This window comes from Myxocyprinus asiaticus, chromosome 44 (assembly GCF_019703515.2).
Source record: "Myxocyprinus asiaticus isolate MX2 ecotype Aquarium Trade chromosome 44, UBuf_Myxa_2, whole genome shotgun sequence".
Taxonomy (NCBI): domain Eukaryota; kingdom Metazoa; phylum Chordata; class Actinopteri; order Cypriniformes; family Catostomidae; genus Myxocyprinus; species Myxocyprinus asiaticus.
The window spans coordinates 14,369,192-14,389,763 of NC_059387.1; the positions used below are offsets into that span (position 1 = coordinate 14,369,192).

At 37.0% G+C, this 20,572-nt stretch overlaps 1 protein-coding gene across 3 annotated transcripts in view; it reads left to right on the top strand.

The window, feature by feature from the left end:
• LOC127434721 (rab effector MyRIP-like) overlaps positions 1–20,572 on the top strand; it is a 190,719-nt gene that overhangs the window by 126,543 nt on the left and 43,604 nt on the right. For 2 of the 3 annotated variants that reach the window (XM_051687646.1, XM_051687648.1), the window contains exon 3: positions 9,602–9,738. In XM_051687646.1, the coding sequence (XP_051543606.1) occupies positions 9,602–9,738 (137 nt within the window). The remainder of the gene's footprint in view (positions 1–9,601; positions 9,739–20,572) is intronic. The other variant, XM_051687647.1, reaches the window with a different exon arrangement.

Genomic DNA, 20,572 nt, shown 5'->3' on the forward strand with positions numbered 1-20,572 from the left:
GCCTCGCATAACACGAGATCTTTATCAGATGTTCTCAGAAATTTGGCCCGAATTGATCGGGGCCTGTCTCCCTCCACGGATCTTCGAGCCAGAACCCTGTGAGCTCGCTCAATTTCCAGCTAATGGCCTGTTATGTTGAGCAGACTCTGGAAGAGCTCGTCTAGGAATTTTACCAAATCTCTGCCTTCCTCATGCTCAGGAATTCCAACAATTCGGACGTTGTTTCATCGATTACAATTCTCAAAATCCTCCTGTTTTTCCCAAACGTGTTGCAAGTCTGTCTTGGTCTTGGCTAGTGGATTTGCAGCTAATTCCCTCTCCAATGACTCCAGATAATCGATCCTTTTCTCGACGTCCAACAATCTTGTAACCAACTCAGAGAATTTCATCTCCATGGAAGTGATCGATTGATGTATTACAGCAAGATCCTCCAAGTCTGCAACAACCTTCATCAGCATTGCAGACACATTCATCAATTCACACCAGATTTCTTTCAGTTCACCATCCGAATTGAGTCTGGTCTGCCCCTGCGGGGAATCAGCTTTTGCACGTAAGTGTCTTTTAATGTCTCCAGAGCCCGAGGATTTTGAATTTTTTGACATTTTGTCTTCCTAGAACAGTTAAGAATCAGGGTGTACTGGGTCACTGATTTATGACACAAATAGTATTAAAACTAGCAAAGTGCGCAGAGCTCGCCATTCACATGTCCACTCCTCGCACGGCGTCACGCGACCCTCTCCAGAAAATGACATGATTAAAAGAACTGCATAAAGTCTTACAGATTCAAATTATGCTTTTTCAGTTTTAATTTTTCTGGATTCCATATTAAATGTTTTAATTAAATGTTATGAACATAGTTTTAATCAAATAAAAATATTTTCATTATTTTTTTTATTTTATTTTTTTTTACAAAAAATTAATTTTATTTTTGGTAAAATAAAATGCTGCACAACAGAGCTTCAAAGTATTAATGAAAACATTAATGAAAAAAAATCTGATTACCTGTGGCACAAGGCTGCTTGCGTTTGTGATATTTCTTACAGATAATAATAATAATAATAATACAACCATTTAATATTGCATAATAGAGTATTATTGCTTCTTTTTGAATATTACATTTTTATACAGTAGTTATATTTTTCTGTCTTCAATTTCACGCATCCAGTTGAATAGCACTTTCATTTTAGCGGGACTTTTATTTTGACAGACTTTTGAGTTCTTCCTGTTATTACGGGTTAGTTATATCAAGCTTCCCATTGATGCTGGGATTCTCCCGTCGCCACTCTTGAGCTGAATTCTCCGAGCTGCACACGAGGAGTTAATTTAAGTGTTAACAGCCATTTATATCCTAAACACACTGCATGAAAATTAAGCACCAGCAGTGTGTGTATGTGTGTGTGTGTGTGTGCGTGTGTGTGTGTGTGTGTGTGTGTGTGTGAATCATATGAATGAGCAGAGCGGCATCTCTTGTTTATTCTGTAGCGTGCAGCGCATGTGAATGTATAATATCTAATTAAATTACATCCTTCTGCTGTTTAATGATCACACTTGGCCATATCCAGAGGTTTTTTATTTTATTTTCAAATTGTCATTTGAATTTTAAATTTTTCATTTTCATTTTTGGGTGAACTATTCCTTTAATGGCTCTCTCAGAGTCTCAGCAAATAAGGAAAAGAAGTAGTTTCCACTGACTTGACAGACAAATAATGTTTTGTGATTATCTTAATTGAAATTAGTCTCAGTATTTAGTGCATGCTTAAAGAAATGGTTCACCTAAAAATTCAAAATCTCATCTACTCAGCCTATTTTTTTTTTTCAAAGCCTTATGACCGTTTTTCTTTCATAGAACACAAAGGGAGAATTTTAGCAAAATGCCCTAGCTGCTCTTTTCCATGTAACAAAAGTAGACAGCGACCAATGGCTATCAAGCTCCAAAAAGGACAAAACAGTCCTTTTATGTGAGCTGTGACAGAGGGGGAAGACTTTCAGTGAATAGCAGATTTCTGTTCCTCACACAAAGCCTTATGAATTCAAAAGACTTGAAATACAGTGGAACTATTTTTATGGTGCATTCTTTTTGTTTCTATGGAAGAAGAAAAAATCATAATGGTTTAAATCAAAATTTTAGGAAACTTATTGGAGTTCACAGTTTCATTTAAGTATCAACTTTGTCTCAGATGTTTCTCTTTAAACGTGAAATAAAAATAGACAAATGAGACTATTGTTAATATACAGTAAGAGCATAGGGCGATACAATTATGTTGCATAGCTTAGATAATTTGGTCTGGAAGATTTTAAGACAGGTTTGCTGTGTATTCATTGTAACTTGGTAACACAACATGATCACATCTCTCTAGAATTACAATTGTTTGACATGTCACTTTTAAATTGATGGGCACAGAAAAAGCCTTATGAGACATAAAATGGTGATTTCTGGTGTAGAATGTTGACAGAATATGACATACTTGCAAATGGCATCCCATCAATATATGCTGGTGTGTCTTATCCTAAAATTATAGGGACAGTCTTGTGCTGTTAGTTGGACAGAGGGACAAAGTGCAACAAATTTGTGTACCCTAAAATCAACCCCATTCAACTGATGAACTGACAAGTGCCATCCCTCTTCAGACATTTTTGCATCAATTAAAAGCAGTTAACCTTTCCCAGTGGCACTACCGAGCTACTTCCGAGACACGTGTTGTGATCCCATGGAAACCAGGAAATAATTGCGTTCACATAAACAATGGTGATTCCGAGGTTGCATTTTTACTTTTAAATCACTTTTTTACTCCACTGATGGTTAGGGGGTAGGGTTAATAAAATATACATTCCTGTTGACTGTATTACATCATTTACAACTGAAAATTCAACTAGATTTTGGCATCACTCTGTGGACATTTCACCCATTTCACAATCGACCTACTGTCACTGAATTCAGTGTAATCAGTCTGCAATAGGAGGGACAAAGAGAGTGCTGCAATGAAAACTGTGGTCAGTGAGCGATAGTGTATAAGCGGGAAACAGAAGGGATTGCTCGTGAAATGAGATCCCGCCTTGCCTGGGAGGCATTCAGTGAGTCATCTAACTTGTATAGTGTGATTTTGAGTAAGAACACAGATGCTTCTGAAGTGTTCTGAAGTTTGGATGTCAGAACACCTCCTGAGGACACTTCTCACCCGAGGCATTAATTCCCGCCTCTTTATGGGCTCAGAAGCCTAAGTCATGTCGAGTCTGTTAGCTCAGCTAATGCAAGCAGAAAAAATAGCTGCAATGCTGCTAATTTTGAGCTCAACGCAGAAGCTCAGCTTGACACAAATGAATACATATTTTGAGCTCATTAGATGTACTGACAGATGTTTAAAATGAAAGGATATTTTTGAGGGTTTTCATGATTTATAATGACTTTTAGTCAAGCTGAGCACAGTAGAGAAGAACATTTAAGCTTGTTGTAGATTGAATGATCAAAGAGAAAAAAGGAGGAGAGGGAGACAACAAAGAGAATAAAAGATTATATTTGAGCATTGCATATTTTTTTTAGATGTGTTGTCCTAGCTTGTGCTGTCGTTATCCCTTTAATTGGCCATTTATGATGGTCTGTCTCTGTTTGCTGAGACATTTTGGTATTTTCCAAAGTCCTTTTTCATTTTTTTCCCCCCATCTAATCACACTTTGCTCTTATGCTCTCGTGGGAAAGCTGTTATATTTTATTCTTAGATGGGATTTATTTATTCCACAGATGCTATGTTTTTCCATATGACAGATGTCCTGTTTGAAGATAGTGGGACATATGTGACAAGAGGGATGGGATGATCATGCATCATGCTTTGGAAGGAGACAGAGCCAGAGAGTGTTTTACAATTTTATCTGTGGGTGTATGTTGTCAGTATGTAGTCGGGCCTCTCATCCATCTTAGTGGCCTTAGGTTGAATTGAGGAGCATTTTGGTGTGCAACTATGTATTTGTGTGTCTGTTTGGGGGAGGGTGTTTGCAATTCCAGTGGTTCTGTACTCCTGAGGGGGGCAGAGATGAAACCCATCTGCGATCCACACTGAGCCCTCATTTGCTGTTGTTCTTTATATATTACACAGTCACCCTATCTCACACTAAAAATAGACATTCATCTTCTGTCTCCAGTAAAGAAAACTGTAGCTCTAGTTTTAGCCCTGGGTGGGTAAGTAGGTAGATAAATGGATGGATAGATATTCATGTGTGTAGTACCACTTCACTGTGTTTGTAGTGGCTGTTTTGAGTGTGGCCATGTGTACATTATGTCCTGGACATACTGTGTGTGTGTGTGTATATATAATATAATATAATATAATATATATATATATATATATATATATATATATATATATATATATATATATATATATATATATATATATATATATGTATATGTATGTATATGTGTGTGTGTATATATATACACACTGTATACTCACACACACACACACACACACACAGTATGACTGTTGTATAACCCATTATAAATACTCAGTAATAAAAATACACTTATAAATATGCTCTATATATTTATATATATATATATATATATATATATATATATATATATATATATATATATATATATATATATATATATATATATATATATTACTGAGCATAAACCAGTCAAGATCTCTGTGTTTAATACAGAGGTGGGACTGTCTGTTTTCTAGATGTGGGCGTTACACAAGGTTGAACACATCATTGAATTAATTTAGGTTATGAAATTAACTTATCTTTTAAACTTTATCTGTTTAAATCATTTTAAATAATTAATTATTTTATTGATTAATTTAATTTTAATGTAGTAATTATACATTATAAAATACTTATTATATAAACTTTAGTCCAATAATCTTCACATGAGTTTATAGAAGTGGCTGTTTATAATAAACCCAATGAAATAAGACTTATCTGTAAATTATATAATTAAAACATTACACAATTGAGCTGAGTAATTATGGTTTATCATCTTACCTGACTCTGATGTTACAGTGGCCAGTCTTAGCAGTTTCTGCGATTTGGCTCTTCTTGTTAAGGCGCACAGCAGACAGAAAATTGGCGTGCACAATTACGATCTTAATGGTAGTTCATGTAGGTCAAAATACATGAGGAAAAGCGTTGTGGAAATTCAGTATCTGCAATCACAGACATTCGCATTCGGATGGGATTAGATTTCTCAGAGGACCCTTGAGTTAGCCAGAAATCAGTATGTCCTTTGCCCTGAAATGTTTACACAGGTTGTGAGAGAAAAACACAGACTTTTCAGATTTGGATTAAATGGGATGGGATTAAAAATCACAAAGTACATCTTTGAAACACAAATCTTCCTAACCTCCTCAGGGAAATCTATTCCCGTCCGAATAGGGTTTTAATTTCAAATATTATTCCAAATATTACATTTATTATTAAGACAGTTATTATTAATTTAACATCCAGGCCTATACCTCTTTGTACTTTTTCCCTCTGGTCAGCTCTACGGTGCACTTAGCCATAAGGGAGATGAAAACTCCATCACAGTTTCCCATAGTGCAATATTCCACTACGTAAAATTCACTCATATTTATTCTACCTGTACCCTTACCTCCTCTGTATATTACATTCCCTCTGTCTGATTTTCTTAAGACAAATAAACAGATAGTTCAAAATGTTTTAATAAATTTTCATTGAAAAAAATCTGCAATGAGAGTATAATACTTCTGTATTATTTCTACTAGTGTCTGTTCTATTATAACTGCTTTTACAGGAATTCTAACAGAAACAGGACACTGAAGAAAACTTTTTATATTCATAATAAACTTATCTATATTTTTGCTGCTTAATGCTACATTTGTACATTTAAAGAAATTACAAATGATCTTATTTGAGATATAATAAATGATGGATATTATTAACAATAACAAGTTATATTAAATACAGAACACAATTTAATCAGCTGGTTTCTTTGAACTTTTTGCTAAATAAGCAGATAACAAACAATCAGCCATTTCCAGTAGCCAGAATAAAAAGGTTCACTTTTTAACAATCATGTCCTCAATTACACTGCGAGACAAACCTAACCCTTTCCCTTTGTAAAATAAACTGCTCACACGGATAGATTTTAAATATGTATTTTGCATATCCATATCCCTTAGACATGCAAATGAAAGCAAAGCAAATGCAACATGAGTCCACTGCCAAACTGATGTCTTTGTGCCTGTGAGAGCACAATGTGTTGCCAGAAATATTGCTGCATTGATGGAACATTCACTCTTTTGAGCATGCAACAAAAAATTGTTGTACTACAGTAATTCCTGCTAATTTCCACTACAAAAGTATTGTGTACCATGATATAGTTAGAGTATTCAATGGTAATACCATAGTACTTTGATATACGTATACCATGGTTATGAATGATTATCATATTAATATACCGGTACCATGGTATTTACTTACTGGATTAAAGTACTTCACTGAATATTATTGTGCTATTATAGTACTGTGCATATCTAAAAAAAAAACAACAAAAAAAATAAGCATAGTAGTACCATGGTACCATGTCTGTAAAACCTGTTTAAAAAGACATTAAAACTTCTTTTGATTCGCATCATGTTGCAAAAGGTTAGGACATATTTGATGTTGTTGAGATGCGGTTTACAGTTCAAGACTAGTTAAAGATGTTAACTTTTTGATTTTACATTTTCCACCTCACCACACTCAGTGTGGACAAATCAGCATGTGCGAAGTGTGTGCCATCATAAATGTAATATAAATATTAATACAGTCTGTTTCACCCTCGTTTGTGAACTTCATTTTGATAAAGGAAGGACTTCAGAGGGAAGTACATGAAAGAGTTTTTCAATGTGAAACGGGTCCTTTATTACTTAAATTAACATCTAAACAGAAAAGTATGTGTGGAATGAGGATGCTGTCTCTGCTGAATAATTCTGCTTCATTAGATCACATCAGGTTTTATAATGTAATTCACTGCAGAAATAGCTGCTAATGTGGTTTATAGATCTCAAAGTCCACAACTTTATTATAAAAGTGAGACATAAAAATGCTAAATACTAAACTGCATTATGAGATCTAAATATCTAATATTCTGTTAGATTTATGCAAGAGATAAAAGTTTATAGGGTTCACTTGTGAAGATTTTTCTATTTTACATTTTTCTAATAAAATGTTTTAAATTATATAACCAGCATAAAGAATTGAGTGAAAACCTGATTTGAAAAAATGACATTAATTGTTTCTTAAAGGGATAGTTCACCCAAAAATGAGTAGTCTCTCATCATTTATTCACCCTCATGCCATCCCAGATGTGTATGACTTTCTTTCTTCAGCAGAACACAAAATAAGATTTTTAGAAGTATTTCTCAGCTCTTTTGGTCCATACAATGCAAGTGAATGGGTGCCATAATTTTTAAGCTCCATAAATCACATAAATCAGCATAAAAGTAATCCATAAAACTCCAGTGGTTTAATCCATGCCTCCAGAAACTATTTGATAGGTGTGGGTGAGAAACAGATCAATATTTAAGTCAATTTTTACTATAAATTTTCCTCCCTGCTCAGTCAATCTCAACTTTAACTTTCACTTTCCCATTCTTCTTCTTGTGTTTTTGGTGATTCACATTCTTCATGCATATCACCCCCTACTGGGCAGGGAGAAGAATTTCTAGCAAAAAATAACTAAAATATTGATCTGTTTCTCACCCACACCTATCATACCACTTCTGAAGATATGGATTAAAACACTAGGAGTTGTATGGATTATGCTAACTTCATGATTTTTCAAGTGTCCAAATCTTGGCACCCATTCACTTGCATTGTATGGACCTAAAGAGCTGAAATATTCTTCTAAAAATCTTCAATTGTGTTCTGCAGAATATAGAAAGTCATACACATCTGGGATGGCATGAGGGTGAATAAATGATGAGAGAATTTTTGGGTGAACTATTCCTTTAATATTTGTATGCAGTATTTTGGCAGTGACTACACAGTTGATTTTAAAAGTGTTCTAATGTAAATTAAATAAAGCAATTGCTTTATGGAATTTGTATTAGAGCATTGATTTCACATCACCATAACTATTGAAAATTCTGTTTAACTGTGCACACATTTGGCTTTTCAGACCTTGATAAACAGAAACACACACAATACACAAAATATACCCAAATACATGCATACACTGGCCCCCAAAAAGTATTTGGGCACTTAAAATGTATTATTATATTGTATCAATATAGACTGTAACAAAACATTTCAGCAAAACATTTTATATAAAATAACTTCATTACACTTCAAATAATAACTTTAAAATAGAAACTACATAAATATGAACAAAAACTGTTAAACTAAAAATTGAAATACTGTTCAAAATTAATTTTCTGAACACTTTCAGGTTGTCAAACTAAGTGAAACACTTGTAATTACTCTGCTAGGACACCTGTGTAAAATTAAGGGGAACTGCCTTCATACAAACACTTAAAATATCTTGACACCAGTTGGTTTAAATTCACTTTAAAAATGGCTCAAAAAAGTGAAAAATGTCACTTGATTTGATATGTTGATATGTTAAGCAATGACATTCATACATTTTTATATTTTTTGGTGCCATTGTACACATGCACACACACACACACACACACACACATGCTGGTATTTGTGGTTTACGAGGACTCCGTAGACATATTGATTTTTATACTGTACAAACTACCTGTTCTATCCCCTAACCCAGTGGTTCTAAAATGTATATGGTTACGCCTCCCTTTGAAACAACAAAAACATTCATGCCCCCATTTGAAACTGCCGTGCGGGAAACGTCTTTGTTTACATAAGCGCATCGAGAACGCACTTGACACTGCTACATGCTTTGTGCCGTTTGCGCTACGGTGCATGCCCAAAGTTTAAACAAGGCAGGAGAAAAGGCAGAGGTGGAGAAATTGCACACATTGGTTTTTGCAGGTATTGTCACAATTTTTGCTGAAAGTGTGAAAGTGATTTGAGAACAGGTCAGTCCTCTGCGCCCCCCTTCCAATACCTTCACACCCCCCCCTTACGGGGCGCGCCCCACACTTTGAGAACCACTGCCCTAACCCTACCCCTAAACCTAACCCTCACAGAAACCTTTTGGCATTTTTACATTTTCAAAAAAACATTGTTTAGTGTGGGGGTTTTTTAAGCCGTTATAATTATGGGGACATTAGGGATGTCTTCATAAACCACCTTTATAGCATAATACCCTCGTAACTACTAGTGTATAACCTACATTTTTTACAAAAAAAAACCCACCAAAACCACTCACAAACACACATGCACCCTGTCTCAGATTTTCAGGTTGCATATAGGAACTTAATGACATTCACACCCAAATACAAATGAATGAACACTGCACACAGGATGTGATGGGGAAATAGTTTTTATTGTCCTCTACTGAGGACAATATATAAAGATGTGCAATTGGAATGAAAGTGGAGCATTTCAAACGTGTAAGACCAGGCTTCCTAGTATTGCATTGTCGTCTATTTGTATCATCTGTGCAGTTAAGCTGAATTTACTTTGGGTTTCATTTAACATCCACCAACTCTATTTTTTTGTGTGTGTATAGGCTCTTGAAAACCCAGTCTCTGGAATGGTACTACAATAATGTGAAGAGTCGCTTTAAGAGATTTGGCAGTGCCAAAGTGCTGAAGACGCTTTACAGGAAACACATCATCGAAAGAGGTGCATTATCAGAGTTACCAGGTACCACAAACACATACATACACAGCATGGAGTGTGTGTATTCTTATAAAAGGGTGACTATTTTCAGCCCAGTAGTCATAACCTATGTTGTTATATTACATACATATGTATGTTATCATATTATTATTATAGTAATAGTAAACATATGCAAATATTATATGTTAGTGTTATATTATTCTGTTAGTTCTAAATGTATGCTATTATATTGCATTAAGAGTAATACAAGTACTAGAGTATGTGTGTGTATATACAGTATATACCGATCAGCCACAACATTAAAACCACATGCCTAATATTGTGCAGGTCCCCCTCGTGCTGCCAAAACAGCGTCAACCCGCATCTCAGTAAAGCATTCTGAGATGCTATTCTTCTCACCACAATTGTACAGAGCATTTATCTGAGTTACCATAGACTTTGTCAGTTCGAACCAGTCTGGCCATTCTTTGTTGACCTCTCTCATCAACAAGGCATTTCCATCCACAGAACTGCCCCTCACTGGATGGTTTTTTTTTTTTTTTTTGGCACCATTCAGAGTAAATTCTAGAGACTGTTCTGTGTGAAAATCTCAGCAGATCAGCAGTTACAGAAATACTCAAACCAGCCCGTCTGCACCAACAATCATCCATGTGAATATCTAATCAGCCAATCATGTGGAAGCAGTGCGGTGCATAAAATCATGCCGATACGGGTCAGGAGCTTCAGAATGGATCAACCATCAGAATGGGGAAAAAATTTGATCTCTGTGATTTGGAGCGTGGCATGATTGTTGGTGCCAGACAGGCACCATTACCTTTACCTACACAATATTAGGCGGGTGGTTTTAATGTTGTGGCTGATCGGTGTATACTGTACATATACATATACATACAGTATATTAGGGCTGGGAGATGGGACGATGTAATCTTACAAATATCCCGATGCCGATTGCGACACTCAGTTGACAGACGATTGACAGACAATATCAGAAAATGGCAAAATCATGGATCTGGAAGTCGCCAAATATATTAAACAATAGCCCAGGGCTTTATTTCCATGGAGCAGTTCGCTGTTAACATGCACTGTGAAAGCAACTCAGCAGATTCAGTAATATATATCTTTGTATTAAAGAAATAAAGATGAAAGTGATTAAATCATAAAATAATACAAGACACGTTCACATTGAACCTAAAATTGAGTTCAACTTTATTTTCTTTAGGCAGCATTAACTGTATTACCAAAACACAATACAAACACAAATTTGATAAGAACACACATTTGGCAGCATTATTTTGGGAACACAAGGGAATTTATTAGGCTTTATTTTTATGATTATTATTGTCTTAACATTTATATTTGTTTTTAGTTCTTAATCTGTAGGCTATTAGTAATTTTCCACCTGTTATCTTTGACGAATATTTGCATGATGGCAAATGGAGCCGTTCGAGACGGTAAATGTTTGGATTGGAGTTGGTTATACAAGACTTTCTAATCACGTAGTTATTTTAATTGCTTTTTTCGTTTAGTTTAAAGTGTAATTTGAAATTAGAAATGTCTTTTGTTTTAAGTTTTTCATGCTTTAATAAATTAATTTAAATTTAAAGCAAAATCAATAAAGCAAAATTATTCACCAACCTTTAAGGTGATTATTGATAAAATCTTTTTTATATATCACCCAGCCTTACAGTAAATATATACAGTGCATGTTATTATACTATATATAAGATACACTTTATATATGTTATTATATTAAATGCTATTTTATAATTGTAAGTTTTACTAGACAAAATACATCTGGGTGCAAAGTGTCTACCACTTTTTTTAAACGTGTAAAAAAACATGTGAACAGTATCATCCTTCCTTTTCACTTAGTGTAAATAGCCTCTTCCTAATGCTAATGCTGTAAGTTACTGTAGATATATGCAGATGGAACACAAGCAGATTGTCAGTAAGATTAATGGATGTATATCCCTGCTGTGTCAGAGTGTGTCAGCGGTCTGTGTGTCATTGTCATTTTTCGGCCTCTCAGTAACAAATGCTGAATATGCTTAAATATCGGTTCTAATTGTAACGGTCTGTGTTCTCTACAATGTTCATTATATTCATTATGTTATGTTTTCATCACTATATTTAGTGGTTTTCTTTACATCAATTATTATAAGTATTCTAAGACTTTAAACTTACATTGAAAAAATACCACTTGTGAATGGTCAACAATATCTCAAAAGTTACATTGTATAAACTTAGGAGTCTTAGTGTCGTTAATCTTAATAAAACGGTAGGAAAAATAGGCTACCTTTAATGTTATGCAGGAAACAGCCTGTGCATACAGCACAACACTGTGTAATTAGTTCCTCTGTAGCCCACAGTTCACCAGGGCATTTCTGAGAATTAATTAGAACATCTTTTTCTCATGAAAAGGTTGAGTGTATTAAGGTGACATGAAAGGCTTGAACAGTGAACACAGCTACACACGTTTTAGTGGCTGACGTGTCGGTGCCAAATTAGCAGTATCAGCACTATGTAGGTGGTAGTTGTGCTAGCCAGACTGTGCAAGTCTATCTACATAGCATCTGGTGCACAGCTTGTTCTGGTTAAAAACCACCCACCTGACCGGCAGGTAAAATGACCAGCCACATAGTTGGGCTTTTGTTTTTAGCGTAGTAGAGAGAACAGAACACAAAATAGAAGAAAAATTGAGGCATTTCGTATTTGAACCTACGTCTACCACACAAGCACCATAGCTCAGTGTGCTTGAAGCACATTCGCTAACCACTAGACCACAGCTCCTACACACTCTTCATGCCTTTTTATGTGATATTTAGAGGCAATTCAACTGAAATTAGTGATACCACAATAATAGACCAGTGAGCAACATGTGGTTCAAATAATGGCACCTCTGAGTCTACCTAAATGTTGTACAGAAAACACAGGGGGGGAAAAAGTGTAGACTTTGACATTAAAATGTATTTCCATCCAGAAGTAAGATGTACAGGTTATTACACAACTTTGTTTCATGGAAAACTGATAAAAGTCTGCACCTTGTGAAAGTTGTGTGGTAGCCAGCCAATCAAATTGGAACTGGTTGATTTCGTCAATTATTGGTATCTTGGCCCTAAATTACTAAAGGTTTGCATGTTTAAAAACATATGCAAACTTGAAAACACATGCAAAAAAGGTCCAAGCTGATCTACTTACATAGTCTTCTAAGGATCGCATCTTTCAGATGCGCAAAATAACACGTCTTGGCAATTTTTGTGTGTTTCCCTAAAATGAATATGCAATTTAGAGGTGTGCCTCCAAAGTATGCCCAAATTATGTCATAATTTAATGTTTTAAATATTGTTTTAACTGGCTAAATATTGTGAAATATATTAAGTTTTGGATCCAGTACTGCATTGAAGTGGGCCGGCCGGTGCGCACCAGTACACTGAACAGGTGTCTGGCTACCGCGACACGAGCAGCGAGTGCTGGTTCTCTCCTATGCAGCCTCTGTGTCTCTCTCAAGCGCAGCTTTATCATGGTCACGATATTTATGGTTTACATTTACATTTATTCATTTGGCAGACCATTATATCCAAAGCGACTTACAAAAGAGGTTTGAGAAATTCAGATTTCATTAAAGCATACATCAGTGTTGCGATGGTGTAACGTGTACCTAATACTGTATTTTTTTTCTTTGTGGATTCGTTTTTAAATAGTTAAAGAGAAGAGTGTCATATACAGGTATTCTTATTAACTGCACTACACTTGCTAAATAGCAGGGATTTAATGATGATATTGTATAATCCTGTCAATAAATATGTTATCACTAAATGCCACATTATATTGAATACAAATAAAATAGTATTATTTAGAGAGAGCCATACTGTAAGTGAGTGTGCATTTGGTGCAATTGGTACACGCAAAAACCTCTTTTTGGAGGGTGTGTCCAACATATTTGCACATGTAGCTATTTGTGCAGTTTTTCTTAGTAAATAACCCGCAATTCACCCATAACGCGCAAACGCAATTTGATAGACTGCACAAGCAAATTAGCACCAGTTATTTGGGGTCTTAATAAATCAAGGCCTTAGTGTATATTATTAGTGGTCGACCAATATGGGTGTATGAATGGCCGATGCCAATCTCTAGAAAGCAGGGTGGCCGATATAATACCAATTCAATGATAGCAAATATGTTGTACACAAACTTGCTTAAATGTTGTGCAAAATAAGTTTTCTTTACATTTACTCAAAGGTCACAAAATTTTTTAAATCATTTACTATCCATTGACAAAACTGTAGAATTTTGAACTGACAAAGTAAGGAGATAAACACTTTTGTTTATTGGCCAAGTGGACATGGTTATCGGCCTATGCTGATAATCCCAAAATGGCAAAATATCAGCCGATTAAACACACATGATCGGTCCATCACTACACATTTTGCATCAGTCCCACATGATCTCATGAGTAGTCATAGGTATTTATACATAATGTTTGGTTCTATCACACATTCAATTTCATACATTTAAAATGTACAATATTGACATGAACCCCTTTACGTCTGATGTAAAAATGTTTACGAATGGGGTATAAAAAAATCTTAAATCTCAGAACAATTGTAACAACACACACATACATTTTCAGTAAAGTTTCCGTTTCAACCAGCCATCAGTGGATTCTTAACGCCTATAGTATTATAAGCAGTCCATGGGATAAAAGGGGTAACTGTGTAGTTGTAATAGTGGTAGAAACTTGCTGCTGAAATCATTTCATGTGTAGCGTAGTGTAGAATCAAATAATCCCCTTACCATCATGCTACACCCCCATATACCTTTCATCTCTCTCTATCTTAGGAAATTGGATTACTTGATGCTAGACTTTCATTTCAAATGAGAAATACGGATTATCCAACATGAGTCAGTGAACTGCCGTACCAGCCCATTGAATATGTGTGTTGAGAACGACGTAATGATTTATACCTTCTTCATCCTCATAAATGATCAGTGACTAACTCCTTTATAGTTGCACTCTGGTCCACATGACAGCAGACCCCATGAGGAAAAAAGCTTAATTAACTTACTAAATAATGACTCAATGAAATGTAAAAATGCAAAAAGGTTTGTGTGTGGTTTGGCTTTAGGAAAGAGAAAATATAATTAGCTCTGTATAAAAGCAATAGAAGTCAAGAGAAAGTCACCACCACAACTGAAAAACATTTGTGTGTGTATTTGTGTATGTGTGCTTGACCTTTTCATGTGTGACACACACACACACATGTTTTAAATAGAGAGAGAGAGCTCTTAAGGGTTTCTATTATAGTAAATGCTGAACTCATCTGGTTGATGAACACTACAGTACGTGCTGATCTCTCTTACTCTCTCTCTCTCTCTCTCTCTACATACATACATACACACACACACATGCACACACACACACACACATATGTATGTATGTATATATATATATATATATACACACACACACACACACACACACACACACATATACATATATATACAGGGCATCTGGAAAGTATTCACAGCACTTCACTTTTTCCACATTTTGTTATGTTACAGCCTTATTCCAAAATTGATTAAATTCATTATTTTCCTCAAAATTCTACAAACAATACCCCATAATGACAACATGAAAGAAGTTTGTTTGAAATCTTTGCAAATTTATTACAAATAAAAAACGAAAAAATATCACATGTACATAAGTATTCACAGCCTTTGCCATGACACTCAAAATTGAGCTCAGGTGCATCCTGTTTCCACTGATTATCCTTGAGATGTTTCTACAACTTGATTGGAGTCCACCTGTGGTAAATTCAGTTGATTGGACATGATTTGGAAAGGCACACACCTGTCTATATAAGGTCCCACAGTTAACAGTGCATGTCAGAGCACAAACCAAGCCATGAAGTCCAAGGAATTGTCTGTAGACCTCCGAGACAGGATTGTATCATGGCACAGATCTGGGGAATGGTACAGAAAAAGTTCTGCAGCATTGAAGGTCCCAATGAGCACAGTGGCCTCCATCATCCGTAAATGGAAGAAGTTTTGAACCACCAGGACTCTTCCTAGAGCTGGCCGCCTGGCCAAACTGAGCAATCGGGGGAAAAGGGCCTTAGTCAGGGAGGTGACCAAGAACCCGATGTTCACTCTGACAGAGCGTCAACGTTTCTCTGTGGAGAGAGGAGAAACTTCCAGAAGAACAACCATCTCTGCAGCATTCCACCAATCAGGCCTGTATGGTAGAGTGGCCAGACGGAAGCCACTCCTCAGTAAAAGGCACATGACAGCCCGCCTGGAGTTTACCAAAAGGCACCTGAAGGACTCTCAGACTGTGAGAAACAAAGATTGAACTCTTTGGCCTGAATGGCAAGCGTCATGTCTGGAGGAAACCGGGCACCTATCATCACCTGGCCAATACTATCCCTACAGTGAAGCATGGTGGTGGCAGCATCATGCTGTGGGGATGTTTTTCAGCGGCAGGAACTGGGAGACTAGTCAGGATCGAGGGAAAGATGAATGCAGCAATGTACAGAGACATCCTTGATTAAAACCTACTCCAGAGCGCGCTGGACCTCAGACTGGGGCGAAGGTTCATCTTCCAACAGGACAACGACCCTAAGCACACAGCCAAGATAACAAAGGAGCGGCTATGGGACAACTCTGTGAATGTCCTTGAGTGGCCCAGCCAGAGCCCAGACTTGAACCCGATTGAACATCTCTGGAGAGATCTGAAAATGGCTGTGCACCGACGCTCCCCATCCAACCTGATGGAGCTTGAGAGGTCCTGCAAAGAAGAATGGGAGAAACTGCCCAAAAATAGGTATGCCAAGCTTGTAGCATCATACTCAAAAAGACTTGAGGCTGTAATTGGTGCCAAAGGTGCTTCAACAAAGTATTGAGCAAAGGCTGTGAATACTTATGTACATGTGATTTATTTTATTATATTTATTTATTTTTTTTATAAATTTGCAAAGATTTCAAACAAACTTCTTTCACGTTGTCATTATGGGGTATTGTTTGTAGAATTTTGAGGAAAATAATGAATTTAATCCATTTTGGAATAAGGCTGTAACATAACAAAATGTGGAAAAAGTGAAGCGCTGTGAATACTTTCCGGATGCACTGTATATACACATACACACATTTACATACACACACACACACACACACACACACACACACACATATATATATATATATATATATATATATATATATATATATATATGGGAGGGGATTAAAAGAGAAAGAGAGAGAGAGTGTGTGTGTGTGTGTGGGCGGGTTTGTGTGAGCGGGTTTGGATGGTTTACGAGGAAATTTTTTTTAGGTTACAAACTGGTAATTACAAGTGTATCATGCTATAAATGTGGTTTATGAGGACATTTCTAGTGTCCCCATAAATCAAATAGCTTAAAAAAAACATACTAAACTATGTTTTTTTGAAAATGTAAAAATGCAGAAAGTTTTTGTGAGGGTTAGGTTTAGGGGTAGGGTTATGGGATAGAATCTATAGTTCGTACAGTATAAAAATAATTATGTCTGTGGAGAGTCCTCATAAGGATAGCCGCACCAACATTGATTCATTTGAACATATCATGATAGTGTTCACAGCATGGCAACACAGTTTTATTTGATATATTTAATGAAAAAGCTTGTGATTTACATTTATTTTCTTGGCAGATATTTTCATATACCAAATCAACTGATTAGTCCATATACTGTTTCACACTTGGTTTGATTCCTCAGTTGGGCTTTCCACACTGCGCTTAACCTTAAGACAGTTACAGTGTAATTACCCAAGTAAGTACAGAGTACTAAATAATGTAATAACAGGAAACAACATATATATGTAATTAAGTTATGGAACAACATGTACTTACACATTGTAATTACGTAGGTGTAATAGACAAGTATTATTACATGTGTGTAACAGGCTAGCCTTGTTACATACCTATTTGTGTAATAGGAAGATCTTGTTACGTACATGGAACAGACAAATCTTGTTACATGTAATAGCTTCATAATTACATTAATATTACTCAATATTACATAGTATTAATCACTGTAAAATAAAGTGTATCTATACTGTACTTAAGTGTACTTTATGTGTAACTACATACCTCAAAAAGCTGTGCTTACTCTAAATTTAAATTAACTCACTATTATACAGCTCAATAGATGATAATACAATATTTAAGTGTACTCATACATCGACCTGCCTGGCATGACATGAACATTAATGAACGAGACATGCACAAATGTATTTAAGAATATAAAACCTTTATTATAACATCACAATGACGGCAAAGGTTTCTCATTGAAAGCTATGTGTTTACCACTTAGTATTTTCTTTAATATTTTTTTTTTCCATTAACCATTCATTTTGGCACTACAGCTCCATGGAGCTGGTTTTATCTATGATTATAAATAAATAAATAAATGTACATTCTCAGAATCAAGACAGAATACAACAAAATACATTTAAGTTACCAATAAAAAATCTTTTGTCAGTCTGATAAGAATCTTCTTCAATGGCCACTTTTATATCATCTGCCAGTCTCATTACACCTCCAATGTTCTGTTCTGTGTATTTGCCACCTTCAGAATAATTATCCACACAACAGTTTTGAAATTAAGCTTAAAACAGGCTACTGTGTTGGGCATGGCAGATATACACATGCACATATGTACTGTATATATTTAGCACAAACAATATGAACTTTTTTAAAGACCTTTAATAATGTTTACACTTTCATGATAATTGTGTCTTATCTTATTCTACAGTAATGCACAAAATAATTATATATAATTTAAATGGTCAGATATTCATACATCTTGGTAGTGTATGTTGTGCTGCTTTTAATTTATGCTTCTAAAATTACTGTAATGAGAATTTATCATCAAATCATAATTAAAATAAAACATATACCAAAAAGTAAAACATCTAGACAAAATAAAGTAATAAACAGCATAATAAAAAGCATTTTTTTAAGAAAAAAAAAATGAAACAGACTTGTTTGTCATTGTAACGAATGACTGCTGAGATGAGACAGGAGATGTAGGATCTATGTGCAGGCTTTAATAAAAATGATGACAGTCAAACAACAAACGGGAACTCAAAACAACAACAAACAAGAACTGAAAAAGAAGGAACTAAACTAGAGGGTATTTATACATACAAAAGCTAATGAGGGAATGGAAAACAGGTGAGAACAATCAGGAACAGATGGCAGTGATGAGGGCAGTGCATACTGGGAAATGTAGTCTGGAAAAACACTTCAAAATAAGAGTCCTAGAAAACATGAGGGAGACAGACTGTGACATAACCCCCCCCCCCCTTTAATGGGCAACTCCTGGCGCCCCAAAGATGGCTGAGGAGGGCAGGAAGATACTGGTGAGGAAGGGGACCCAGAAGATGACAAGATGGCCAGGGAGGTGACCCCAGGGTAAGGATTGGGTCCGGAGGGGGGCCACCTCAGGGTAGAGACTGGGTCAGGAGGTCTGGGAGGTGGCCTCAGGGCAGGGACTGGGTCGGGAGGTCTGGGAGGCGGCCTCAGGGCTGGGATAGAGTTGGGAGGCCTGGGAGGTGGCCACAGAGTGGGAACAGGGTCAGGAGGCCTGGGAGATGAGCCAGCACTCATGCCTGTAGCCTGAACCGTCCCAGAGCCAATGCCTGTGGCCTTGCCCGCTCCTGTAACTATGCTCCCAACTGTCCTGAAAAGGAGGAGAAGGAAAAGGACACCTTCTCCCCAGTCTCTGCCCGTGCTCACGACCACGGAGGTCATTCCCCAGTCACTGCCCGTGCTCACGACCATGGAGGTCGTTCCCCAGTCTTGCTCCAAGCCTGCCACGGATCCTTGCTCCAAGCCTGCCATGGCTCCTTGCTCCAAGACTGTCACGGCCTACAAGCTGGCGCCCATGCCTGCCACGGCCAACGAGGCAGCCCCTGCCATGGCCAACGAGCCAGCACTCATGCCTGTAGCCTGAACCGTCCCAGAGCCAATGCCTGTGACCTTGCCCGCTCCCGTAACTACGCTACCAGCTGTCCGGAAAAGGAGGAGAAGGAAAAGGACACCTTCTCCCCAGTCTCTGCCCGTGCTCATGAACACGGAGGTCATTCCCCAGTCTCTGCCCGTGCTCACGACCACGGAGGTCGTTGCCCTGTCTCTGCCCGTGCTCACGACCATGGAGGTCATTCCCCAGTCGCTGCCAGCTCTCGTCGAGCCTCCCAGACCTCCCGACTCAGTCCCTGCCCTGAGGCCGCCTCCCAGACCTCCTGACCCAGTCTCTACCCTGAGGTGGCCCCCCTCCGGACCCAATCCTTACCCTGGGGTCACCTCCCTGGCCATCTTGTCATCTTCTGGGTCCCCTTCCTCACCAGTATCTTCCTGCCCTCCTCAGCCATCTTTGGGGCACCAGGAGTTGCCCATTAAAGGGGGGGTTATGTCACAGTCTGTCTCCCTCATGTTTAATAAAAATGATGACAGTCAAACAACAAACGGGAACTCAAAACAACAACAAACAAGAACTGAAAAAGAAGGAACTAAACTAGAGGGTATTTATACATACAAAAGCTAATGAGGGAATGGAAAACAGGTGAGAACAATCAGGAACAGATGGCAGTGATGAGGGCAGTGCATACTGGGAAATGTAGTCTGGAAAAACACTTCAAAATAAGAGTCCTAGGAAACATGAGGGAGACAGACTGTGACAGTCATATTCAACAAAAATATTGGAAGGACAACATGAATTATTGTCACTTATTAACTATTAAATAATGGTAAAACCATGTATGGCAGCGGGGGCGTGGTCGAGCGTCCGTCCAGAGAGAGGGAAAGCTAGATTATGTCTGAAA